We start from the raw sequence: 26,744 nt of genomic DNA, 5'->3' as shown, positions 1-26,744 counted from the left end.
CACTGGAGGATGCTGAACCCGTGCCCTGTTCCAGCCAAGGCCCAACACCTGCATTTCCATGATAAAACTCTGAGTTTTGTTCAGAGCAAAGCAGTTGTGGAGTTTAAAGTTTGACTTCACTCACAATGGGCATTTGGAGCTGTAGTCAGGAATGTCTGTCTTAAGTGAACATGTATAAAATGTCCTGCTGGCAATGTATTTTGAGTCAAATTCCCTCTTCTCCCAAATTAACAGCTGGATACTTTCCATGCTGCAAAATAGATTTTAGGTTTGTAGTTCAGGCCTGAGGTTGGTTCAGCCTGGAGTTCATCAGGTGGGAGAGGAGAGAGAGTGAGCACTGATTTAATTTGAAAAGAGATGCATTTCTAGATGTGCAGAATAAATGAAATGCTTCTTGATGCTCCTTGTTTCTGGCAAATTCCCTTTCTTCCTTAGGAGTTTGCTGTATGAAGTGTGGGGTCTCTTGGCTATAACCGCCTCAGGGGAAGGTGCAGGCATTTGGATCTTCCCATGCTCTGGATTTGCCCCTTTTACCCAGGGTGAAAATGGAGGGAGAATAAATTCTTTGGGATGGGTGGAAATTGAGCTAGGAGACATGAAGTTGTTGTCAGCTCTCAGAGATGCTTGATATAGGACTTGAAAAACCAAATACAATGACTTAAGACAGGGGATTTTACATGACCGTTTAAATCTACATTATTCAAATCTAACAAAGGCCAAGTAATGACCCAATTACAACTCTTGAGAGCTCATGCCTGGGTCCCTCCTCAGTGCCTGGGTCCCCTGGTAGGTGCCAGCTCCGGTTCATCTCCTCCCTCCCCCGAGTTTATTTTTAAAGCAGCATTTAAAAGCAGAAAGGAAATTTGCAGTGGGTGGATGAACTTTGCCTCTGAGTGACACACGCCAGCGAAGGCACTTCATGTATGACTTGTGCTGGGCTCCTCGGGGCAGCTTCAGCCCACACCACAGTGGAAAAAGAGGCTGGGAGCAAGAAAAAAGCCCAAACCACCTCCTGAGATTGGCAAGTGATAAGTGTGGAGGGGTAACCCGGGGTTCCCTGCTCCCCATCACCCTTCTTTGACAGCATGAGGTTGTGTCAGGGCTGGCATGGAGCTCAGGGAAAGGTTCTTCCCCCCGAGGGTGCTGGGCACTGCCCAGGCTCCCCAGGGAATGGTCCCGGCCCCAAGGCTGCCAGAGCTGCAGGAGCGTTTGGACAGCGCTCTCAGGGATGCTCAGGGTGGGATTTTGGGGGCTGGGCAGGGCCAGGGGCTGCACTGATCATCCCTGAGGGTCCCTTCCAGCTCAGGATATTCCAGGATTCTGTGCTTTAGCATCTCCACTTGCCCTGCTGCAGGAAAGGGTCTGTGACTCCTAAATCCCCTGGGGGGGAGAGCAGGAAGGTGTTGCATCAGCCTCAACATCTCTCTCCAAGCAGTTGGAGCAGGGGAGGGGTTCCCCGGGGTGTGGGGGCTGTGGGGGTGTTTTGGAGGGACCCCAAATATCACTGTCCTGAGGGGACCCTCCTCCTGTTCTGCAGAAGCAGATTTGGGTGCACAATGGAACAAGGCTGTTCCTTTTCTCCACTCCTGTTGGCTGCTCAAACGTCGGGTTTTTCAGCCTCAGCAAGTGCTGAGCAGAAATGCTCGTAAAAGAGCCGGCAGTGACTTTTTTTTTTTTTTGGTTGGGCGGGGTGGTTTTTTTTTTTGTTTTTTTTGTTTTTTTTGCTTGGTTTGGGCTCTTTTTTTGTTGTTGTTGTTGTTTTGTTTTGTTTCGTATATGTGAGTGTTCTTTTTGCTGGTCAGCTCATGGTGCATCCCTGCCCCCTGCTCACATATGCAGACCTGCCCCCTGCACTTGGCAAAAACGGAGTTTGAGCTCAGTTTTCTTCCCTACCTTGAGAAGAGGGGGTGAGCACAGCTGGGGTGGGATAAGCCACATAAGTTCCATTTTCAGCATTTTTGGAGGTGTTTGCAGAACCCCTGCTGGGGGGAGGGGGGCGCAGGGAAGCCCTGCAGCAGTGCAGAGGAAGGTGAGCTGCAATCTTTGGGGTTTGTTTTTATTTTCTAGCCCAACTTCCTGAGGAAACAAAGCTTATCCGATGCTGGGGCTGCTGGGCCACCCCAAACACCTCAGGAGCCCCTGGGGTGAGCAGCAGCCTCGGGGCACATCTGAGGGGGCCAGGGGGCCGTGGGCAGGCAGGTGAGGGCAGGTGTGTGCAGGCAGCCAGGGTGAACACTTAACACTGTTTACAACCTCATTTAAATTGTGCATAAAACACCTACACCCTGCACATGCATATATATGATCCCAAATTTGTGCTCTTTATGAATGGCAGTTGGTTCCTTAACTGCTCTCTTTGCATCTCTACCACATTAACTGTTATTTGTTGGGTTTTTTCTCCTCCCCAGCATTTGTGAAAACAAAGCTGGGCAGACGGTTCTGTACAGAGGAATGTTTCTGACCACAGCCAGACATCAGCTATGTCAGGGCATGAAACGCTGCCTTTCTGTAGGCTCTTGTGCCATTGCATTGTTTAATCTTCAAAGCATTAAACTTTTGAGTTACTCAGACATTACGAAGCTAAAAATAATAAAAATTCAAATGACTTGGTGGTGAAAGTATCTTGAGTAGAAAAAGGATATTAAAATGTTAATTCACTAAGCGTTTTCCCACCAGTTGTTTTATTGGCTGGAGCTCCATTTGTGTGGAGAAGAATTAGTTTTCTGCTGCACGCAGGTGCATGTAAATTATTAAATAGCAGCCTCTGAAACTCTCCCAACTTTTATTAAAAATATTTATACAGGTTAGGTGACGAGGTATGCAGTATTTTTGAGGAAGCTCCTGGCAGGAGTGGCTCAGTTGTGATAATGAAGCTGCAGTGATAGAGCAAACAAGTCCCCAGAGCGACCAATTCCCTGAAATACATTAATTTTTAAAATCATGAGTAACTATATTTGCCCTTGGAGGAGCTTCCTCACGCCGGGTCCCAGGGCTGTGTCAGGTCCTGGTGCTGCTGGAGCCCCCAAAGCAGCGGGGTGGGAGCTGTTGATGAGGCTGAGAGCTCAGCCACAGGCAGCCCTGGTCTTGCCCAGACACTGCACGTGGCTGGAGGTGTGGGATGGGACCAGGGCTCCTGGGGGAGCTGGGCCAGTGAGGGATAAAACAGCTTTGGTGTCATTATCCTGCTGGCATTTTGTGAATGGAGTTGGCTTTTCCTCAGGGCTCACCTGTAGCCAGGGTGAGCAATTTTGGGATGAAACTGATGGTTTGGATCACAGCAGGGATTTTCCTTGGCTGGTTTCCAGCTGCCCCTGTGGAGCCAGAGGTTGTGCACATGGGGATGTGTGTGTGTGAGCAGGGCTGTGCACATGGGGATGTGTGTGTGTGTGTGAGAGCAGGGCTGTGCACATGGGGATGTGTGTGTGTGTGAGCAGGGCTGTGCACATGGGGATGTGTGTGTGTGAGCAGGGCTGTGCACATGGGGATGTGTGTGTGTGAGCAGGGCTGTGCACATGGGGATGTGTGTGTGTGTGTGTGTGTGTGTGTGTGTGTGAGCAGGGCTGTGCACATGGCATGTGTGTGTGTGTGTGTGTGTGTGTGAGCAGGGCTGTGCACATGGGGATGTGTGTGTGTGTGTGAGCAGGGCTGTGCACATGGGGAGGTGTGTGTGTGTGTGAGCAGGGCTGTGCACACAGGGATGTGTGTGTGTGTGAGCAGGGCTGTGCACATGGGGATGTGTGTGTGTGAGCAGGGCTGTGCACATGGGACTGTGTGTGTGTGTGTGTGAGCAGGGCTGTGCACATGGGGATGTGTGTGTGTGTGTGTGTGTGTGTGTGTGTGTGTGAGTGTGAGCAGGGCTGTGCCCACAGGGATGTGTGTGTGTGTGTGTGTGTGTGTGTGAGCAGGGCTGTGCACATGGGGATGTGTGTGTGTGTGAGCAAGGCTGTGCACACAGGGATGTGTGTGTGTGTGTGTGATCAGGGCTGTGCACATGGGGATGTGTGTGTGTGATCAGGGCTGTGCACATGGGGATGTGTGTGTGTGTGTGTGTGTGTGTGAGCAGGGCTGTGCACACGGGGATGTGTGTGTGTGTGAGCAGGGCTGTGCACATGGGGATGTGTGTGTGTGTGTGTGTGTGAGCAGGGCTGTGCACACGGGGATGTGTGTGTGTGTGTGAGCAGGGCTGTGCACATGGGATGTGTGTGTGTGTGTGAGCAGGGCTGTGCACATGGGGATGTGTGTGTGTGTGTGTGTGTGTGTGTGTGAGCAGGGCTGTGCCCACAGGGATGTGTGTGTGTGTGTGTGTGTGTGTGTGAGCAGGGCTGTGCACATGGGGATGTGTGTGTGTGTGAGCAAGGCTGTGCACACAGGGATGTGTGTGTGTGTGTGTGATCAGGGCTGTGCACATGGGGATGTGTGTGTGTGAGCAGGGCTGTGCACACAGGGATGTGTGTGTGTGAGCAGGGCTGTGCACATGGGGATGTGTGTGTGTGTGTGTGTGTGAGTGTGAGCAGGGCTGTGCACACAGGGATGTGTGTGTGTGTGTGAGCAGGGCTGTGCACATGGGGATGTGTGTGTGTGTGTGTGTGTGAGCAGGGCTGTGCACACAGGGATGTGTGTGTGTGTGTGAGGGGCTGTGCACACACCGGGATGTGTGTGTGTGTGTGTGTGATCAGGGCTGTGCACATGGGGATGTGTGTGTGTGTGATCAGGGCTGTGCACACGGGGATGTGTGTGTGTGTGAGCAGGGCTGTGCACATGGGATGTGTGTGTGTGTGAGCAGGGCTGTGCACACAGGGATGTGTGTGTGTGAGAGCAGGGCTGTGCACACAGGGATGTGTGTGTGTGTGGGAGCAGGGCTGTGCACACAGGGATGTGTGTGTGTGTGTGTGTGAGCAGGGCTGTGCACACAGGGATGTGTGTGTGTGTGTGTGAGCAGGGCTGTGCACACAGGGATGTGTGTGTGTGTGTGTGTGTGTGAGCAGGGCTGTGCACATGGGATGTGTGTGTGTGAGAGCAGGGCTGTGCACACAGGGATGTGTGTGTGTGAGAGCAGGGCTGTGCACACAGGGATGTGTGTGTGTGTGTGTGTGTGTGAGCAGGGCTGTGCACATGGGATGTGTGTGTGTGTGAGCAGGGCTGTGCACACAGGGATGTGTGTGTGTGAGCAGGGCTGTGCACACAGGGATGTGTGTGTGTGAGCAGGGCTGTGCACATGGGATGTGTGTGTGTGAGCAGGGCTGTGCACACAGGGATGTGTGTGTGTGAGCAGGGCTGTGCACACAGGGATGTGTGTGTGTGTGTGTGTGAGCAGGGCTGTGCACACAGGGATGTGTGTGTGTGCTCCCTCCTGTTCCCCCTGAGCAGGGACACCAGGAAAGGTTTTTGCATCAATAACAGGCTGCCTTCCCTCCTCCCGTCCCCCAGTGTGACCCCTTTGCAACAGCACAGTAAAACCAACATACTGAAATATCTTTTCTCTTCCCTTCTCTCTCATCTCCTTGTTTTTCTAGATGTTTCCCTTGCCAGTGGCTAATGGAAAAAACAGACCCACGACCCTTGCAAGCACTCAGTTTGGAGGATCAGGTACTGTCATCTTACTTTTTTTTCCCCTTACACCATAATGTTTCTTGCAATAAATTTGGATTTGCTTCCAGAGGCGCCGTAGGGGAGGGGGTTCTATATTTTGGTGATGTATTTTTCTGGTGGTGCTCTGCTGCTGTTTTTCTGTATGGTTTCCTTGTTGCTCTTTATATCTCTGGGTGGGCAATGCTGCTCTTGCTGAGCTCTCTCCTACTAAGTCATTGCTGCCTGAGCTGGAGGTTGTTGTCCCACTGCTCCAGGAGCCTGGGAGCAGACAGGGCTGGTCTGTAAGCTGCTTAGATGTGTCTGCACTGCCCTGGAAGACTTTTGCTGTTCTCTGAAGGTGGGGTGGTGGTGGCTCATTCCTGGTGCACTTTGGGGGTCTGCTCCATGCAGCCCCTCCAGCAGTGACCCGCTGTCAGGTGGGATCTCAGTATTCCCAAAGGGATCTTGCAAAGCCCTCCAGGTCACCCAGAGGGCACCAGGGATGCCAAGGGCTTAGGGAGCAGGGCAGTGGGGAGGAGTGGGCTGGACAAGTGGCTGCAAGTGGAGGCTGAAAATGTGCTGGTTGGTTTGAGAGTCAGGTGGAGGATTCCTGGACACTGCTGGGCCAGGGTTTTAATGCCCAGGGAAGCTGCTCTGTGCAGGGCTCACACAGTCCCTGGTGTGAGGGAAGTGCAGCTAATTTGCCCTTTTAGGTAAACACTTTGTGGATGGTTAAAACTCGACCTTCCCTGCCCTGGGCTGGCTCCAGCTGTGCAGGGAAACTCCTGGCTGTGCTGTGACTCTGGGAGGCATCCCAGAGACTGGGCAGGGATTTCTGGAGAGCAGCTTCAAACTCCAGTGGGGCACTGGGGAACCTGCAGCAGTGGGATGGGGGCTCTGCCCTGCTCTGCCCTGCCCTCCTGGACCAGGCAAATGTGATGCTCTCAGAATGAGCTGTTTAGCTGCATGTCAAGATGGTTTTGAGCAAACACTTTTGCAGGGAGGGAAGCTGTTGAGTGGGTGCTGGAGGGAATTGGAGGGGAGAAAACTCTCGGGTTAACCCAGATGGAAGCTGATCTCTCCAGTGAGTGTTCCTTGTGCTGTTAAAATAATCCACCAAAGACGTGCTACACGCTGGGGGGAGAAGAGCAGTGCAGGAGCTGCCATTAATCTGTTTCCTGCTCAGAGCCTGCCTTGGCTGCCAGCTCTGTGGTGCTGGCCAGGAGCAGAGGCTGCAGCGGCACAGCCCGACCCCCCTCCAGCCCAAACGACACCAAATCTTTGATTCTCCCCCCAGCCCTTCTTTTCTTTCGGGTGAGTGAAAGGTAATGTTGACACCACCCTTCCTCTGGGCTGCTGCTCTGAGCCTGACTGGGAGCAGTTCATAAAAACAGAGCACTGATGTTATACAACTGCACTGAGGGACGTTGCACAATCCCTGCTGTCCCAGCTCGGACACGGCAGAGGCTCCCTCATCCTGCCACGGGCATCCTGCCTTGGGAATGCAGCTCAGGGCTGGCTGTGGGGCAAGAGCTTTGCTCCAGCAGCAGTTATCCTTTGGTCAGCCATCCTTGGCCTCACCTGGAGATCAGGGGACACATTTCATCTAAGTGTCAGCTTTGGGACTTCTCCCTGCTCCTGCATCTTTGGCTTTTTGCTGGTGGGGTGAATAACTGCAATAAGACATCAGCAAGTTGTGCCATGCAGAAGGCACAGGTTTTATTATAAGGATCCAAGGTGTCTAAACAAGGTCCTAGAAAATGGCAGGAGGTTGTTCTCACAGATTGTTGGTTTAGCTTTATTCATTGATGCAATCAGGTACTAATTAGAATTGCAGAATTATGGAAGGCTTTGGGTTGGAAGAGACCTTAAGTCTCATCTTTTTCCACCCCTGCCATGGGCAGGGACACCTTCCACTACACCAGGTTGCTCCAAGCCCCTTCCAACCTACCCTGAGGTTCATCCTCCAAGACATAGGCAGTCATGCAGCTCAAAATTTGGTTTGAAGTGAAGTCATCATTAACCTTGATGTAGTCAGAGGGTGGAGAGCAGATGGTCCTTGGATTTGTAGGGGGAGCAGAGCACCTCACAGCCACACCATAACCTGGACCTGGAGGTGATCACCCTAAATCTTGCCATGCAGAAAGGCCTGGGCTTCTGCTTTAATGTGCCACATGTGTTCTAAGCCCTTCTCAGTCAGGGGCCTGGACCAGCAGCAAAGGCAGTGCAGCATTTCCCCTCTGCCTGCAAAGGAGAAGCAAACACTGATTTGTCTGAGTCTTAGCTTGGTGTTGTGCACCACAGTGCCAGGATCTCTTTATTTGGGCTTATTGTGGTAACCTCAAGATAACAAACTAATGTTGTCTCATGTGCCAGAAATATTGGTGTTTTATCTTTCTGCCCACCCAGGATGGGAGCCCATCACTGGGTTGGTGTAATTGGGTTGGACATGGGAATTCATCATCCCCCTCTTCTCATCTCCTTGTGGAAGTGTTGGGGCAGTATGCACCTTTTCTTCTTTTCCCCCTCCAGAGGAGCTGCTGTCTCCAGGCTCTTTTCTTCTCAGGGAAGTAAGGAGGGAAAGGAGAAAAGCATTTACTGATCAGTCATGGCCAAAATGAGATTCTTGCTTCCAAAGTCTAACTGGTAAATAAAGGAGCAGAAGCATTTGAAACAGGGAATCCCAGTGACGAAATTGCCCCAAATTCAGAATTTCTTTACCAGATGTGTTGCTAACCATTGGCAGTGCTGGAATCACCATCCCTGGAAGTGTTCAGGACAGGTGTTGATGTGGCACTGAGGACATGCTTTAGTGGTGAACATGGTGCTGGGCTGACCGTTGGACTTGGGCATCCTAAGGATCTTTCCCAACCTTAAGAATTCCATGTTTCTAACAACTGCCCTGGCCAAGCTGCTGGTGGCCCCTCTACCAAGGGAACCCCTTTTTCTCCCTAGGTCAGAAAAATTCAAAGTGTTCATGCAAACCCTCCAGCTTTGAGCTCCCTTTGCTTTCATATTTGCCTCCTACTTTTGTTTTCAGCCCTGCCACTGTTTCCCTCCTTTCTGTCCTCAGATGCTCCGGGGAGGAACTGGTTTCGCTCCCCCGCCGCACGGACAATTCAGCACCTCCGCTTTGCCTTTTCTTGGCAAGGAGAGACCCAACAATTGCCACAAGGATGGGGCTGACGTCACCCAGCCCGTGGCTGCAGCATTTATAGCACATATAGGTCACCACGGGAAGTTGGTCTTCCTGGGGCTGGGAGCTGCAGCCAGTGCTTTCCAGCATGGGCTGTTTGCTGCTGGGGTTTTGTTTTAGCCAGGGTGCTCAGCCTGTGCCTGTTGTCTCGCTCCTCAAAGGGGTTCACTGTCCCCTCTCCAAAAAGTGTTTGTTACTTGCAGTAGCAAAACATCTCAAAGCGTGTCCCCCATGGTATCATAGTTCATAAATGACTAATCTGAGCTGCAGCAAGCTCCCTCCCAGCGCTTCATTGAGCCCTGCCTCAAGCAGGAAACCACTGGGGCTGAATTTCACATGGAAATGACCACTTTAATTGACATCGAGGCAGTGGGAGCAGCCAGAGGCAGCAGGGTTTTGCTGTGGCCTCATGGCTGCTGAGTTCTCAGCAGGGTTGGTGCGTGCTGGCTGCACCTTTGCTCCAGCAAAGGGGTTTGAGCTCTGCAGAGCAGGGAAATAAACCTAAGGCACGTGGTTGTGTGAGGTAAAACATCTCCTGGAGCAGCTCACAAGCTCACTTCCACCTGTGGGTAATGTGGAGGGTGTGCAGCCATCTCTCTTCCCATCCCAAATGTGTGAGGTGCCAGCATTATGGGACGGGAGCCATGGGGTCTCCTGCTGACAAATTATTCTGCTCTCAACAAGAAAAACCTCTGCTATTTTTTTTTTTCTTTTCCTCCCCTTTTAAATAAGTGAATTCAGCATTAAGTGCCTTTTCCTTCATGCTTAGTGCCAGCAAAGTTGGTTGGGCTCTTTGCTTGGGTTCTCAGGTGGGTTTGGGAGGGAGAGGCCCCTCGTGGCCCCTGCTGTGATTCCCACCCCCAAAATTGGTTGGTGCTTCCTTGCTCCTGAGCTGAGGCTCCCTGTGAGGGAATTGCTTTGATCGGGGGAAGTTCATCAAGTCCATTTGAAGCTGGTGAAGCAGGGAGTTTTTCAAAGGGTTACAAGCTGGTGCTTGTAACAAATTTTAAGTTATAGTCTGGTGAACAAAGCAAATGGATTCTCCCTGGAGGGAGGCGAGCCCGGATCCCCTTTGAAACTCGCTTTAAACAACGCAAAACTTGGATACCTGTGGCAACAGCACTGAGAGTCATAAATTCTCTGAAAGCTGGGGTTGTCTCTCTAATTGGTGCTATGGGGGAGCTGTTTGAAGGTTTGATTGAGTGTGCAGGCAGCCCTGTGTTGGGAAGCTCCGAGCAGGATGGGCAGGGGCTGGTGCAGCAGGATGGAGCTGAGCTCCCCTCTGCTCCTGGGGCTGGGTGCTTTGCAGGGACACCTCGGCAGGCTGGGCTGGGAAGAGCCAAGCACAGCATTTCTGTTGCCATGCTGTCAGCAGTTGAGTCCCAGGCTGCAGAAACCCATTTGCAACTGTTTTCCATAGTGAGGAAAGCAGGAGCTTTTATTAGCAAGGCTGTATCACGTTTTCCTACGAACTGCCTCGAGTTCCCACATGTTTTGCTTATGCTGAAGTGGGAGTGCTGGGCTCTGCTTGCTATTTTGATGGATGATGAAAGGCAGACATGAGGTGTGCAATATGGGACTTGATATTTAGAACTGGCACTTCCCGTTCAAGTTTGGGATCTGGGCTGTGTGTTTTAGTGACATGCCCGTGAAACTGTCACCAAACACACCAAACACAAAACCACCACAACTGAAAAAGGCAAAGCAGAAAAATTCACTTGCCAGGCCCTTGGTGTGACCGTTTGTTTCAAAGTAAATGTTACTGTTTAGCCATTTTCAAAGGAAATCAAAGAAGAGCTGGGGGTGTTCACCTGGAGAAAAGAATAATCCAGGGAGACCAGAGAGCCTCTTCCAGGGCCTAAAGGGGTTCCAGGAGAGCTGGAGAGGGATTTGGGACTAGGAATGGAGGGACAGGACCCAGGGAATGGCTGCCACTGGCAGAGGGCAGGGCTGGATGGGATATTGGGCAGGAATTGTTCCCTGGGAGGGTGGGGAGCCCTGGCACAGCTGTGGCTGCCCCTGGATCCCTGGCAGTGTCCCAGGCCAGGTTGGATGGGGCTTGGAGCAGCCTGGGACAGTGGGGGGTGTCCCTGCCCACAGCAGGTGTTTGGAAGGAGATGAGCTTTAAGGTCTCTTCCAACCCAAAAACCATTCTGGGATTCCATGGAAAAGCCTTACCATGGCCAGGTCCAGCTTGCCAAGCTGTGCAGTCTCATTGCCTCCAGGCACAGTCCCTGCAGCCCCCTGCTCTCCACAGTGCTGGAGCCTTTCCATTCCTGCCACTGGCAGAGCCCAGGGGATGCAGGAGGGTGCTCCAGGTATGGCAGGGACACACCCTGCTGCTAACAAAGCCTGCACACTCAGTGAGGTTCATCTCCTCTCTGTGAGTGGGGCTTTCTGCTTTGGTTTTGTCCTAGCCCTTGGCAAGCTCCTGTTCTCCACCCTCTCCCCATTCTGCTCCCTGTTTGTCCCGTGGGGCACATCCCATTTTCCAAGATATAGAAAGCAAGGACTGGAAGAACAGAGTTGGAGAACCCAAAAGCTGGGGGTAAGGAGTGCAGGTTGGCAGGAAATGTTTAGGGCAACAAATGGCAGGGGAAGGTCTTCACACCTGTGTGACTTAATCCAGGGTCACAGCCCATCTCTGATCCTTGTGTCCTGGGGTGTGTGTTCCTGCTACCAGGGCTTCCCCACCTGTACAGGTGTTTCTTCTGTGCTTTTGCAGTGAGGTTGAAACAGAATTCCAGAATTATTTGGGCCAATCTCATTGCATCTCCTACCATGGGCAGGGGCACCTTCCACTGTCCCAGGTTGCTCCAAGCCCTGTCCAACCTGGCCTTGAAATATGAAGGGCTCTCTTTTTCTTGCAATTAATTTTTCCCCTTGAATTTTATTTCACTGCTGGGAGTGAGGATGTCTGTCCTGCCAGAGGCACAGCTGGTTTCTGATGGAGTGAGTCTGGGGAGAGCAGGGACATGGTGCCAGTGCTGTGGGGATGCTCTGGCAGCAGCTCAGGGCTCCTCTAGCAGCTGGGGAGAGGCAAATATAACCAGTCTCTGTCTCAGTGTTGTGTTTAACTTGAGGAGTGCATGTTTTCAAGGAAAGGTTTTGGGGGGTTCTTTTGAGGTTTCTTTGTTCATCTCCCACCTGGAGAAGAATCCTCCTGTCTGGATTTAAAATCTTTAACTGGGAAAGAGTACAGAGAATGCTGGGGGTGCCAGAGCCAAAGCTGTACTGAGATAAGTGACACTTTTGTTTAGAAACTGCCAGTTTGCCACAGACCTTGTTTAAGCACAGTTTTAACTTTGCCAGAATTGCTGAAGCAGTGCAGGGTTCTCTTCCCAGCACAGCTCTTCCTCCCCTGGATGAGGTAGTTCTGTACCAGTGAGGCTGTGCCTACTCCAGGGGCTCTGATGGAATCAGCTGTATCTTGTGTAAAAAATCTGAGGGGAAGCTGAGCTTGGTGTGCACCTTCTAAAAGAACAGGTACAAGCTCCAGCACTGCCCTGTCTTTACCAAGAGGAGCTGGTGGGCAGCAATTAGTAAGTAAAGAGAGTAAATTCAGCTTAGATATAGGGAAGAAATCCTGCCCTATGAGGCCCTGGCACAGGGTGCCCAGAGCAGCTGTGGCTGCCCCTGGATCCCTGGCAGTGTCCCAGGCCAGGCTGGACATTGGGGCTGGAGCAGCCTGGGACAGTGGGAGGTGTCCCTGCCATGGCAGGGATGGGCTGCAAGATCTCTTCTAATCCAAACCATTCTGAGATTCTGTGAATTCCCTCTCACTGCCCTGTTCCTCAGGGCTCTCATCTCCATTCCAAGCTCTTTGATGGTCTCTGGAGGGCAGGACTCTGGGGTTTGGTGCAGCTCTGCCTGAGGTCACCTCTAATCCTGCCCCAGCCCAGCACTGCCCGAGCAGCACATGCTGGCTCAGCCTTCCAGCTCCAGGCCTCCACGCTTGTTGTGCCCTTTCCAAAGGGAGAGATGGCTTTGGAAGGAGCCCAGCAGGTCTGGCAAGTGTTGCTGCTGGACCTGGCTGCTGCTAATTTGCAATTCCTCATGCCCTGTGGGGTGCCCTGCTGCAGCACGTGTCCCACGTGTGACCAGCTCCTCAGCCTGGTGCATCTCCATTGTTAATGGCTGTGTGCAGTGACACTCAAACTGCAATCATTAGTAGTATTATGTTTAATTAGAGGCAACAAATGAGTGTCTTAAGGGGGTGGATTTAATGTAAACTTCTATTTTGTTACTCTGGAGGGCCTCATTTCTCACCTGGCACTACATTCCCCAATGCACACAACTGAAGGACACTATAAATGTGTCACTATACTGGAAATACCTGATTGTTGTCTCTGTTGTCTTGGTGGCCTGGAGAGGATCCTCCTCACTTCTGCCCAGCCTGTGCTCCCTGCTACAGGTACAGGTTGGAGGGATTCAACCAGGGCCATGTCCATCTTGGGAAGGGAGGGAGCCAAGGGCAAGCCAGTGGTGGCTGTAGGGACAATAGAGCTGTCCCAGAGATGTCAGAAAGTTTACTCATGTCAAGTCCAGAGGAGGCCATGGAGATACTCCAAGAACTGGAGCCCCTCTGCTCTGGGGACAGCCTGGGACAGCTGGGGGTGCTCACCTGGAGAAGAGAAGGATCCAGGGAGAGCTCAGAGCCCCTGGCAGGGCCTGAAGGGGCTCCAGGAGAGCTGGAGAGGGACTGGGGACAAGGGATGGAGGGACAGGAGCCAGGGAATGGCTGCCACTGGCAGAGGGCAGGGCTGGATGGGATATTGGGCAGGAATTGTTCCCTGGGAGGGTGGGGAGCCCTGGCACAGGGTGCCCAGAGCAGCTGTGGCTGCCCCTGGATCCCTGGCAGTGTCCCAGGCCAGGCTGGGATGGGGTTGGAGCAGCCTGGGACAGTGGGGGGTGTCCTTGAGCATGGAAGGGAGTGGTAATGACCTTTAAGGTCCCTTCCAACTCTATAATCATTCTATGGTTCTGTCTGCCTGTTGGATTCCCATCCATGTGGGCTGGGATATCCTACCCTCTCCCAGCACCTACAACAGCTGGGAGGGGGGGCACTGAGTTGCCCACCAGTCCCTGTGGGGCCAGGACAAGGCACCAGGGCAATGTCAGGACTGGTTTCTGGGTTTTCCCTGGCACATTCCCACACCCAGCTGGATGTGGGCAGCAGCCTCAACCTGAGCAGCTTGGGAAGCCAGGAGGGCAGTGATCCTCTTGGTGCCCCTTCTCCCGAGGGGAGGCAGAGGGGCAGGGGCTGAGCTCTGCTCTGGGACAGGGCCAGGAGCCCAGCAAGGGCTGGAGCTGTGTCAGGGCTGGCATGGAGCTCAGGGAAAGGTTCTTCCCCCCGAGGGTGCTGGGCACTGCCCAGGCTCCCCAGGGAATGGTCCCGGCCCCAAGGCTGCCAGAGCTGCAGGAGCGTTTGGACAGCGCTCTCAGGGATGCTCAGGGTGGGGCTGTTGGGGGCTGGGCAGGGACTGGGGCTGCACTGATGGTCCCTGAGGGTCCCTCCCAGCTCAGGATATTCCAGGATTCTGGGATTTCTAGCTCCCACAGCCACAAACCCCTGGCATGATATGTTGGCCCAACTGCAGGTTCCTGGTGCAGGTGAAGGAGGGATTGCATTTTAGGAAATGTGAGCTTTTTCTGAGGCTGGGGACAGGCCTGTGCACACTTCAGAGCCCACTCTGCCTGGAGGTCCCCAATACCTGGCAAGCTTTGATTAGCACATTAGCTTAAACAAATTGAGTTGTACACCCACAGAGGGAAGAGGTGCTGCACTCCTTCAGTGGTGACTTAGAGTTTAATTAATTTTGTTGCCAAATGAGGCATGAAATACGGTTTGAAATACATTTTGGTGCTGAATTTGTAATTGTTCAGAGGCCTGGGAGCATGGCTGAGGATCAGGGATCACCTGAGGCAAGCCAGGCATGGAGCTCTCATGGCCCCAAAACGGGGCTGTGGGACAGCAGAGAGCCCATTTGGGGGGACAGGCTGGGGACAGAACCCCCACAATGCTCCCCAGGGAGTGGGGACCAGGCCAACCCCCCATCACAGCAAAGCAGTGCCCAGAGATGTCATTGTGCCCACAGGTTTGTCACTGTTTGGGGGTTTTCTGCCAGAGGACCCAACTCCTGGGCAAGATTCAAACTGGTGGCAGGATCCCCAGGAGCAGCCACTCTGGCCGTTCTTTGCCTCGGGTTTGGGGGCGGATGGAGGGTGGGAGTTTCTCCACTTTGTCCAGTTGTTTTTTTCACTTGGTTGCAGAGATCCTGGTGTGTGTGTCCCTGTCTTGCAGGGTGAAAGTACATCTGATCAGAAATCAGAAAGGGAAAATCTGAGCCATGAGAGGAGATTTCATGGTTCAGCTTTTGAGAGTTTCTGCAGTGGCTGTTTGGATGCTCTTCTCCCTGCCCTGATTAATGTTTCTGGAGGGAAGTTGCCTCCAGTGCCTCACTCCACAGTAAAGAAGGGAAAGCAGCAGTCCAGGGCTGCCCTCATTTTTTAATCCTGAATTTTTCAATTAACTCACCAGGTAACTCAGCTCCAAAGCCAGCAGGGAGAAAAATCGAAAAAGCACTGTCCATCTGCCTGTGAACCCTGGGAAGCACATCCCACCTCCAGAGTGACCTCAGGCAATGTCTTCCTCTAAATTTAGCTGGGGATTGCGTCAGGAGTAAGAAGGAGGTGAAGTTAATGTGGCATAAGCTTTTTCTAGCAGGGGAGTTTGCCTGGTTAGGCAGGGACTGAAAATAAATAAATGAGCTTCGTATCAGAGCCTCTGGGGCCAAGGCTGGGAGGGAGGGCAGCCTCCAGCACACAGGGATAGGAGGAGGTGGCTTTTTTCAGAGCAAGCAGGGCAAGGGACAGTAATCTATAAACCTTGGCTTGTCCTAGCTGGGAATAACCTTCCAGGAAAGTGGGTGATGCTTCCTGTGTCCTGACTGAGGGCACTGGATGTGAGAAGCTCTGGAGTCACCTCTGGTGGTGGCACCTGCCCCTCCTGGGGCAGGTTTGGTGGTGGCTGCTGGGCACTGCTCAAAGCAGAGCTGTTCCTCCCCTTCTCAGGGAGTTCTGAAGCATCTTCTGCCCATCCTTTCTTCATCCCTGGCCCCTGGGGTGAGGAACTGGTAACATTTTCCCCCTCCAAAGCCCTTCCCAGTGTGTGTGTGGCATCCAGGGGTGCCCCAGGAGACAACCTGACCTGAAAGAAGCCAGAGTCCTTCAGGACAAGACTTGGGGTCACTGGTGTTGCCAATCCCCCCTCTTTCTGTCTCATCCTTCCCAAGCTGGGGGGACAAATCTCACTTTTGACAAGTGACAAAACCCATCCTGATGGCAGTGAGTGCATGACCTTCCCTGAGAGCGGGGGTGGCCTGGGCCCCTTCTGCTTTCTGGGACGTTTTATTCTGAAGTGAGGTGGTGTCCCTTGCAAAGGCTCCTCCTGCCCTGTTAACATTGTTATACAAAGCAGCAGTTTGCCATCTAATTAGGAAAAATAAGCACTAACCTCTACCATATGTTGCTCTTCTCCTCGGATTTGCATTTGAAAGTCCAGCTGAATTTCAATGTGAAACTGGATTTTATCCAAATGATGAATGGCCCCAAAAGCTGTGGGAAGGTGGATGTGCCTCCCCATCACATATGGTTGGTTGGTTGGGCTTTTTTTTCCTTTTTGAAGAAAAAATTTTAAAGCAGGGTTCCTTCAATTCTTGTCCCGTGGTTCAAAGTGTTCACACCTTTCTTCCCAAACTGGATTTGTCTGGCTGGGTGGTCATTCCATGGCCTGTGAGGTGCTGGAGCTCCACCCCCATGAGGGAGAGGGGTTAGATTTACATTTAACAACTTGGTTTTGGTGGCAGCTCCACTCCTGGCTGTGGCCTGGGCTGAGCCCCCAGCATGGGCAGCAGGGGAGGGGGGGATTCTGCCCCTCTGCCTGCTCAGGTGAGACCCCACCTGCAGAGCTGCCCCAGCCCTGGGAACAGCAGCAGGAGGACGTGGAGCTGCTGGAGCCAGTGCAGAGGAACCACGGAGATGCTGCAAGGGCTGGAGCCCCTCTGCTCTGGGGACAGCCTGGGACAGCTGGGGGTGCTCACCTGGAGAAGAGAAGGATCCAGGGAGAGCTCAGAGCCCCTGGCAGGGCCTGAAGGGGCTCCAGGAGAGCTGGAGAGGGACTGGGGACAAGGGATGGAGGGACAGGAGCCAGGGAATGGCTGCCACTGGCAGAGGGCAGGGCTGGATGGGATATTGGGCAGGAATTGTTCCCTGGGAGGGTGGGGAGCCCTGGCACAGGGTGCCCAGAGCAGCTGTGGCTGCCCCTGGATCCCTGGCAGTGTCCCAGGCCAGGCTGGACATTGGGGCTGGAGCAGCCTGGGACAGTGGGAGGTGTCCCTGCCAGGGCAGGGGTGGCACTGAGGGGCTTTGAGGTCCCCTCCAGCCCAAACCAGCTGGGATTCAGTACATTTCCCAGCTCTCAGGTGAGTTTGTGCAGGAACCCCTCACATTGCTCCTGGTGTTCCCTGGCTGCAGCTCCCAGGCTGGGGATTGAGGCTTTTTGGTTTTTCACTTCATTTGGAGCAGTGGCTGCTCCAAGCCCCTTCCCACACAGGGCCATGGCTGGGGCAGTGCTCCCCACGTGCCAGAGAACAGAAGCAGGGGCTTCACTGCTGCCTGGGCTGCTGAAGGTTTTGGGAGCTCCAGCATTGCTCAGCTGACACTGCACATCCCCACAGTCCCTCAGAGCTGCCTGCACTTCCCACTTGGCTTGAGGCTGGATTTTTCCCCTTGACTGAGATCTGTTCAAGCTGAGTTAAGCTCTGTTACAAACTCAGTGTTACGTTGCTGAGCTGGGTGTGCTCACATGGCTCTTACTGACCTTTTACCTCATCCACCTGGCAAAAAAAACTCTTAAAAATCACTTCATGTTCTGATTATTTCACATCCTCTGTGAATCTGTCATTGGAGAGTGGCTTGGGTACTGGGCTGGCCGTGGTGCTCACAGGGGGAGCTGCTTGCTCTGGGTTTCTGACTTTTGTTCTCCTTTCTCTTCACTCCTTGGAGATCAATTCAATCTGTAAGACAGTTTTTGTTGAGTTTTTTTGTTGTGTTAATGCAGCTGAACTAATATGATTACATTTCCAGATTTGGGTAATGGAATAACAAGTCAGGAAGCTTTTTTTTTTTTTTTTTTTTTTAAGAAAGGAGAACTTATGTCACTTCCAAGTCTCCAGTTGGGAAGCTCTTTCCCGTTATCAGTTACTCAGAGAGGCTGGGGGCTCTCCATCCCTATAAGTGTCCAAGGCAAATTGGATGGGGCTTGGGGCAGCCTGTGATAGTGGAAGGTGTCCCTGCCTATGGCAGGGGGTGGAATGAGGTGGGATTTGAGGTCCCTTTCCACCCAAACCATTCCATGATTCCATGTTCTGCTCTTGACACGAGGGCTCCTGGGGCAGTGGCCATGCAGGGACACCCTGGCCCTGAGTGCTGCACTTTGTGCTCCATGTCCTAGTTGGCCACAAACACAGAGAAGTGACAAAGATATTCTGGGTGCCCAAAAAGATGCATCTGCCCTTTGCCCTGAGAGCTGCCAGGCCAGAGGGGCCGTGTCCCTCCTGCAGAGCTGTGCTTGGGGCAGAGATCTGGCACACCCACCATTCTTGGGGCAGTTTCACCAGCATCTTGAGGCATGTTGGCTTTGCTCATCTCTGTGCTTGCTCTCAGGTTCAGAGGAGGGATCTGGAAAACAGCTCAGCCAAAGCATCTCACAATGGCAACTTCCTTTCTAAAAAGAGAAGGATGTTGTGGAGTTGGTGGCTTCCCATTATTTTCCCCAATTTGAGCTTTCTTGCCACTGATCCCGCAGTGCCTGCAGTATCAGAAGGACCCAAAGCTGTTGGAGAGTGTCCAAAGGAGGGAGAGGGAGCTGGGGAAGGGCTGAGGAGCAGCTGAGGGCACTTGGCTCGTTCAGCTGGAGCAGAGGAGACTGAGGGGAGACTCCTCGGGGGCTGCAGCTCCTGCCGAGGGAAGGCAGAGGGGCAGGGGCTGAGCTCTGCTCTGGGACAGGGCCAGGAGCCCAGCAAGGGCTGGAGCTGTGTCAGGGCTGGCATGGAGCTCAGGGAAAGGTTCTTCCCCCCGAGGGTGCTGGGCACTGCCCAGGCTCCCCAGGGAATGGTCCCGGCCCCAAGGCTGCCAGAGCTGCAGGAGCGTTTGGACAGCGCTCTCAGGGATGCTCAGGGTGGGGCTGTTGGGGGCTGGGCAGGGACAGGGGCTGCACTGATCATCCCTGAGGGTCCCTTCTGACTCAGGGTATTTCAGGATTCTGTGATTCTGTGAGTGTCAGGCTGTGTGTCCTGCTCTGGGATCAGCCTCACTGCTGCTGGAGCTCACTGTGGCTCAGGGTGTCCGTGATGTCTCAGGGTCACGTTGTGTCACCGAGCTGCTCCTGCTCCAGGATGGGGTCCTGCCCCGTGGAGCAGAGCAGGAGTGGGGCTGTGGTGTTTTCCCTTTTTGGGAATGCTGTAAGAAGGTAGTGACTCACTTTCCATGGAGCTGATAGTTACCCTGCTCCTGTCTTGGATTTGTGTTGTGTAGCCAACGGGATTATTTATAACTTAGCCAGCATCCCGAGTCTATTGTTTCTGCAAAGAGCAGGAATGACTAGATGACTTCCTGAGATATTTTTTTTTTTTGCCACCCCCTCATTTTTTATTTTTTTAAAAATCTGCTTTTCCTTCCAAGTATTATATTTGCCAGTTGGATGCTTTCCCCCCACATCTTCCCCTCCTGATTGTGCATTTGTGCTGCTGACAATCCCACTACCGGTGTTGCTTTAACTCTAAAATCTCTCCCAGGAAAGGCTGGGGCTGTGCCTCAGGAGGGCTGGGGCACCTTCCTGTGGCATGAGGGGCTCTCTGGCCTTGTAGCTGCTGTGGACTGAGGCAGGAGGCTCTCACCTCTGCACCCTTTGGATGCTTTGGGATGGGGGATGTATCCTTGAGAAGGGTTAGTCTGGTCTGGGATTGCATTGAGCTCTGGGTCAGCCGTGCTGTCTCTGCCTCTTGAAGGGTCACTTGGGACAATCTAAAGGTATCACCTGAGCCCAGGGATATGCAGAGTAAAAGCCATCTCCATCCTGGCACAGCCAGCCTTGGGGACGTGGCACTGGTGGCCATGGAGTGGGTCCTGAGTTCCTGTGCTGGGGGGTGTGGCTGCTCTCCCAGTGACTGCTCCCATCTGGGCAGTGTTTGCCCCAAACCCTGGAGCTCTCCTGGTGCTTGTCCCCCTTCTCTTTGCCCACCCACCTGCTGTTGATTCACTGTTGGTGTCATGAAGCCCAGCAGTCATCACCACTTTAATTAATTAATTAAGCACTTGCATGGAAATCAGTGGGGAGTAAAGGACAGGGTGGGTTTGTCCAGCTGAGCTGATCGGAACCACTGGGGGGGACCTGCATGTTGAGCTTCCTTGGGGAGCATCCCCAGTGCCCTGAGGCTGCTGTCCACAGTTCTCACCCAAACAGCTCCACTTTGCACCTTCTTGCTTGACCTTTACGTCTGAGACTCCTGATTTGGGTTTGGTTGAGTCAGTTTTGGAGCCTCGGTGGTGCCCGTCCCAGCTGTGTTTCCTTCGTGCTCTGCTGTAAGGAGCAGCCCCTGAGGCTGGAACGGCTGCAAAAGCGACCAGGGTGAAACAGCTGAAGGGGAAGGAGCCTGGGCTGCCTTGTGGGCAGCAGAGACCCTGCTCAGCTCCTCTCGGTTTCCATTCGTTCAGAACTCAAAACCTGGGGCTTGCTGATGTTAAGCTGCTGTTTCTGGTCGAGGTGCCTGGAGCCTCTGCCTGGCCTCTCCCATCATGTCCCTTCCCATGGCTCTGCCTCCTTCCTGAGCTGCAGGAAGCCATGGAAGAGGCTGGAAGTTGTGGTGCTCCCCCTTTCCAGGCCTGGTGGCACTGAGGTGTTGCTGACCCTGTGCTGACTTTCCTGGAGCTGCCTGGCTCCACAGGGGAGCGTGAGGCTGATCCAAGTGGAGTTTGTCCTGCTGGAAATGCCACTTGGATATGAGCAGCTTGGAGTGGAAAATGAGTCCTGAATTCTATCCTGTAGGGTTTTTACATGCTTTTCACAGAATTCCAGAATGGTTTGGGCTGAAAGGGACCTCAAAGCTCATCCTCTTCCACCCCTGCCATGGCAGGGACACCTCCCACTGTCCCAGGCTGCTCCAGCCCCAATGTCCAGCCTGGCCTGGGACACTGCCAGGGATCCAGGGGCAGCCACAGCTGCTCTGGGCACCCTGTGCCAGGGCACCCACCCTCCCAGGGAACAATTCCTGCCCAATATCCCATCCAGTCCTGCCCTCTGCCAGTGGCAGCCATTCCCTGGGTCCTGTCCCTCCATGTCTTCATGGCCAGTTTTGCTCTTCCAGGTTTCCTGTAGTGCAGAGTAGCAGGTGTGGGGCAGAAACTGGAGGAGTGTCTGTCACCTGAGATCCTGGGCTTGGGGGAGAGATGATGCTCTGAGGGAGGAATTGAGGCATCTCAAGGAAGTGATGTCTGGTATCCTGAGTTCACAGCAAACTTCTGGGGCTCTCTTTGGCTGCTTGTTTTAGTCACCACTGGAGGTTCCTCAGGCCCAGCACTTCACTTGCTTCCTGTGGGAGCTGCTTGTGACACCTTTACAGCCCGAGCAGAGCAGGTTTGTGCATCCCAGAGGATGCCTGTGCTGGGCTGCTCCTGCTGCTGCTTGTCTTCATTCCTGTGAGGTTTTCCAGCTGCCCAGGCACCCTTGTGCTGGCTCCTTCCCACCCCAGACACTCAGTTATTTGGGGTTTCTCCCTTAGCTCATCAGTGCCATCACAGGCACTGAGTGATGTCTTGAGTGAAGTGCTGCTACAATTCCATCCCATCTGGCTCACTGCAGCATTTCCCTGGAGCACTGGGCAAAGCCATGCTGGGTGGCTCTGAGTTCCCAATTCCTGCTGGCCCTCGGGTTCCTTTAAATTGAAGAGCATAGGAAATAAAGCTGAGTGAAAAGATGGGGAGCTCCCCATGGCCCCCATGTCCAGCAGGACCTGGGAGCCTGGCAGGAGCATCTCCCCCAGCTCCCTGCCCTGCCCAGCCCTCCTGGGTCAGCTCAGAAATAGAGAAGAGCCCTTCTCCCCCAGCTTGCTTTGTATTTTTAAAATCATTGTGGTTTTTCGTTCTGTTTTCTTTAAATAATTTTCTAAAAAGTTGAAACTGTAGAACTGGGTTTTTTTTACCCAAAGAAGAAAACTGAAAGATGGGTGAGACATTGTGGTTTGGAGCACCAGTTGTAAATAAATTTTTGGGTGCTCCAGCATGTCAGGCTTTCCCACCTGGAGAGTGAGTACTTCTCCCAGGAGCTGTGTTTGTCCGTGCAGGTCTTCCAGGGATAATCTGTGTCACTGTACTTTGTGCCAGTGAAAAGCTGAGCTGGCTCAGCTCTGGGTTCTGCTGCCTCTAGCTCTGCCCTCATTTTTGGGCAAGTCTCTCCATCTGTACAATAGCAGAAAGAGTTTTGTTCCCTGGAGAGACTTAGAGGTTTAACACTTACAAAGTGCTTTGAGATTTGCAGATAAAGGAAAGCCAAACAATAACCAGTGCCCAGGGCTGCCAAAGGAGTCCCCAGGATCACCATGGCAGAGCTGTGCAGGATTGGGTGGAGGTGGCTTTTGTGACAGGGAAAAAAACTGCTCCAGCTGCAGCACTGGTGCTGACCCTATCTCCTACTGCAAGGAGATAACAAGGAGATAACATCATGGAATCACAGAGTGCTTTGGGCTGAAGAGACCTTAGGGATCCTCCATTCCCACCCCTGCCCTGGCAGGGACACCTCCCACTGTCCCAGGCTGCTCCAGCCCCAATGTCCAGCCTGGCCTGGGACACTGCCAGGGATCCAGGGGCAGCCACAGCTGCTCTGGGCACCCTGTGCCAGGGCTCCCCACCCTCATCTGTAGATCAGAGCATGACTGGAGCACTTGGGTGATTTTCTCCAGGGCTCCCTAGGAACAATCCTGATCTGGAAGAGATGCTGTCCATTTGCTCTTTGCTCTCCAGGCAGCACTTCATAAACTCCCTGGTAAATCTGATCCACCCCATAAACTTCATTAAGTTTCCTCTCACTGCGTGTCCGTGCCGTGAAGTCCCTGCAGTCCGCAGACAAAGGCAGGCAGGGTGGGCAGGACAGGACGGAGCGCCGGGAGCCGCTCCTCCCTCTGCGGGCTGGAGCGGAGCGGAGCGGGGCTGCCGAGAGCCGGCTGCGGGCATGGCAGCGCAGAGCCAGCTGTGCGGGGGTACGTGCTGCTGCCACACATCTGGCACCGGCTGCTGGGGGAGCGGGGGATGGGGGCTGCTGGGAGGGGGGTTTCTAGCGGGTTGGGAGTTGTGCTCTCCTGGGATCCAGGTGGGATGTGCAGGGTAAGGATCTTCCTCCTCTCCTTTTCCGTGCTGTTGGGCAGGAACTGAGAGCCTTAAAGCTGCTTGAGAACACTCAACCCTCTTTGGGAGCAGGACGGCTCAGCTTTGTCTGCTGCCTCCCCACTGTGCGTGCCCAGGTCCCCTGAACCTGTCAGAGCTGTGAGCAGGGCAGGGCTGCAGGAGGAGAGGGGACACAGCACAAAGTCCAGCTGCCAGCTGAGGGTGTCCTGTGTAGGGTCACCCCTGGTCCCCATACTGCGAGCGTGGCACTGGCACAGTTAATTGCTGTATTGTTAATTGCTGTGCTGTATTGTTAATTGTGACATGGCCTGGGTGTGGGGTTTGCCTGCCCTGCGAGGGGCTTGTGGGATGGTTTTTATTTCAGGTGGTTTTAGATATGAATCAAACAAAGCACAGCTCCCTGGAGGTGGTCTGGCTTTGATTGGAGCGACTTGTACATGTGGAGTTGTAACTTAAGAGGAACCATTTCGTCTGAATCGTTGCACATGGTGCCTGCTTTGAACTGAGATGGGGTACAGGGACACCTTGGGAAACCTGCACCTCTGAGTTTTAAATAAACATGGGCTTGTGTGTAGATGAGGCAGCATCCTGGCTGCAGATGGGGCTCTCTCTGGGATGCCAGGGAGCAGCTGAGCTTTGGCACGCTGCAAGATCAGGGGAATTGCAGGCTGGACAGAGCTGTGCAAGCCCAGGAGCAGGTGCCCATGAGCTCCCTGGGATAGTGGAAGGTGTCCCTGCCCTTGCAGGAGGTGGAACAAGGATGAGCTTTAAGGTCCTTTCCTACCTGAACAATTGTGGGACTCTGTGAGAGAGTTAAAGCTCTGTGCCCAAGGTGAGCAGAGGTTGGTGTGTGCTCCTCTCCCTGACCACAGCAGCATGAGCAGGGGCTGGATGAAGAGCCCCAGAGTGTGGTGGATCCTGAGCACCAGAGAGATTGATAACAGCTTGTTTCCCCTTGATTCTGTCAGGGAATGAGAGGTCTGATGGGAGCAGCCAGGGCAGTTGATCCCTCCAGGGCAGTTGATCCCTCCAGCCTGTCCCTGCCCCTGTGCTGTGGTGGCACCGGCACTGGGGCTCTGGGAGGCCAAGGTGTGGGGCTGTGGTTTTGCAAACCAGCTGCCAGCCAAGATCTTCCTCTTCCCATCCATCCTGGCCTGCCCCATCTTGGGGGCTTCTGGGGCACGCTGTGCTCCAAATGGGGAACTGATTTTCTTTGGGTTTCCTGCTGCCTTACGTGTTCAGCGGCCCCTGAAAAGGTCCAGCAAGCCCAGAACTCCCTCAAGAGAAATGCAGGGTGAGAAGGGCCCTTTCCTCCCACAGCAGCCAGTGCTGAGCCACTCGTGAACCTGCTGCAGTGAGGATCTGCAGGAAGCTTTGTCAGGGGCCAGCAGAGCTCACATGCTGGAGGCAGTCCAGGGATTTGGGGATGACTTTGGTCCTTGTTTTCCTTGCAGCACTAGGCTGGGAATGGTGCTTTCTTGGTTGGTTAGTTGGTTGGTTGTTTTGGGTTGATTTTTTTTTTTTTGTTTGGTTTGGGGTTTTTCCTCATTCTCATTTTTATGCATATAATTTATTTTTTTTTTTAATTTCAAACTTGCATTTGAAAATGCAGCCATTTTCCTTTGAGACAGCAGCTTCCCATCCACAGTGGTGAGCTCAGCTCTCACCATCCCAGAAAACTGCAGCTCCAGGTTTTTAACTGCTGCTGCTCCTTTTGTTCATGTAGGAAAACATTTCTTTGAGCTTCTTATAGTTAAAAGAAAGCAATCTTTGAGTAAAATATCAGAGGAGCTTCTTAATGGTCAATTTTCCTACACAGCTTTATTAGGATTCCTGATAAGGAGTTTAGTGCTTGGCTTGACAAAAGCACCAGAAATCGAAGCCTCATGTAGAGGAGACCCAGACAAGATAATGGAATGGGTCTCTTTTTGTCTCCAGCTTGTTCTGAGCAGCAGAGAGCTCTGGAAGGGCTGGTATGTTCTGTGAGGCCAGCCTGATGCTGCTGTGGGTTTGCCATGCTGGCCGTGGAGCAGGGAGGGGAAACTGCCTCCCACCTTCATCCACAACCCAAATAATGGTCAGTGTGTGCCCAGGGCAGCATGAGAGATGGCAATAAAATTAATAAAATCTACTTTCTTGAGTTACCTGGGCCTTCCAAGGGGCTGGGCAGTGGGGTTTTTCAGGGCATTTTTTGTTGCTCAGCACAAGGGATGAGACCAAGGAGCACCAGCTCCTGCCAGGCGCTGTTGATGCCAAAGTTGCACCCAGGAAATGGTTTAAAATGTGCAGGCAGGAGAAAGGTGCTGGTTAGTGCTGGGAAGGAGGAGGATCCATGCTACTCATTGAGTGCCATCTGCTGGCACCTCACCCGTGCCACCGTTTGCCCAGGGACAGCGTGGGTGAGGTGGGGGGACACAGTGGGTGCCCAGCCTGGGGGGATGGTGAGGGTGGGCTCCCTGTGCTCTCCCTGCCCCTCACAGAGCAGGAGGAGCCCAGCAGCACCTGCCCAGGGTGGCACAGCCCAGCCAGAGCTGGGGCCACCACCACCCATCACACACAGCCTGGGTGCAGGCTGCCCTTGGCTCTGTCCTGTCCCCTTCCTGGAGCTGCCCCAGGCCCTTCTCTGCATCCCAAACCAGGTACACATTCACATTTAGAAACCTCCTCCCCACCAGCCCAGTGCTGTAATCCCTCCACCAGTGTTTAGGCACTGCTTGGAGAAGTGTGTTGGGAGCTGGATTTAGGGACAAGGAGACAAGGGCACGAGGGGCTGGAGCAACTTTTTGGTGTCTGCTGAGTAGTGTGTGGTGAGCAAAGTCTGGAGGGCTGATTAACAGCCTAAACCCACAGTGCCAAGCATCAGTGACTCCTGCTGAGGTCATGAGGGCTGGTGGCCCTGCCCCATCCACACCATAAGCCTTGGTGGCCTTAAAGCTGATGGGTTGGGATTTGTCTTCAGGTAAACTCTTCCTGTGACTTGTCCTTTTGGCTTTAGGGCTGCCAGGGGAATTTAGGGAATGGGGTATGGTTATATAAAGATGTGGATCTTTTCAGGGCAAGGGACAAGTGAACATCTTGAAGTGTTTATGTTTAAAGAGGGGAGAAAAGAGTTGTGGTTCATGGAAATGGTGCTTTGTAGGAGCAAGTGGATTGAATTCAGCCCTTTTTAATGCAATTTAAATAATCAATGGTCTATTCAATTACAGAAATATTTGGCAGAGCTCTAAATAGGTCACATCTGTCTTTAAATTGTTCTTCAGGTAAATACCTCACTGTGTGGTGTCACATGGACCAAATTCTGTAAGAGCTGCTGTCTGGGAGGGAGAACTCCTTGGCTGTACATGCAGTTATCCCCAAAACTCTGCATCTGGTGTGCTCTGACCCATGGCTTTGCTTTAGGGATTCCTTTGGAAGCCTGGCTGGTATGTTTTGGGTATATCCAGCTCCTGAAGTTTGCAGCCCTGAGGCTGCAGGCTGTAACTGGATGTGGCTGGGGGCTTTGTTGGCAGCTTCTGTGTTGCTC

The 26,744-nt window shown here is 53.2% G+C and overlaps 1 protein-coding gene across 14 annotated transcripts in view; it reads left to right on the top strand.

Moving 5' to 3' along the window:
* TCF3 (transcription factor 3) overlaps positions 1 to 26,744 on the top strand; it is an 82,530-nt gene that overhangs the window by 5,673 nt on the left and 50,113 nt on the right. For 11 of the 14 annotated variants that reach the window (XM_056512554.1, XM_056512550.1, XM_056512558.1 and 8 more), the window contains exon 3: positions 5,514 to 5,586. In XM_056512554.1, the coding sequence (XP_056368529.1) occupies positions 5,514 to 5,586 (73 nt within the window). Of the gene's footprint in view, positions 1 to 5,513; positions 5,587 to 22,973; positions 23,077 to 26,744 lie in introns of those variants that run through there. The other 3 variants (XM_056512555.1, XM_056512556.1, XM_056512557.1) reach the window with 3 other exon arrangements.

Source organism: Oenanthe melanoleuca, chromosome 28 (assembly GCF_029582105.1).
Source record: "Oenanthe melanoleuca isolate GR-GAL-2019-014 chromosome 28, OMel1.0, whole genome shotgun sequence".
NCBI lineage: Eukaryota > Metazoa > Chordata > Aves > Passeriformes > Muscicapidae > Oenanthe > Oenanthe melanoleuca.
This window is presented reverse-complemented; position numbering and strand designations above follow the sequence as displayed.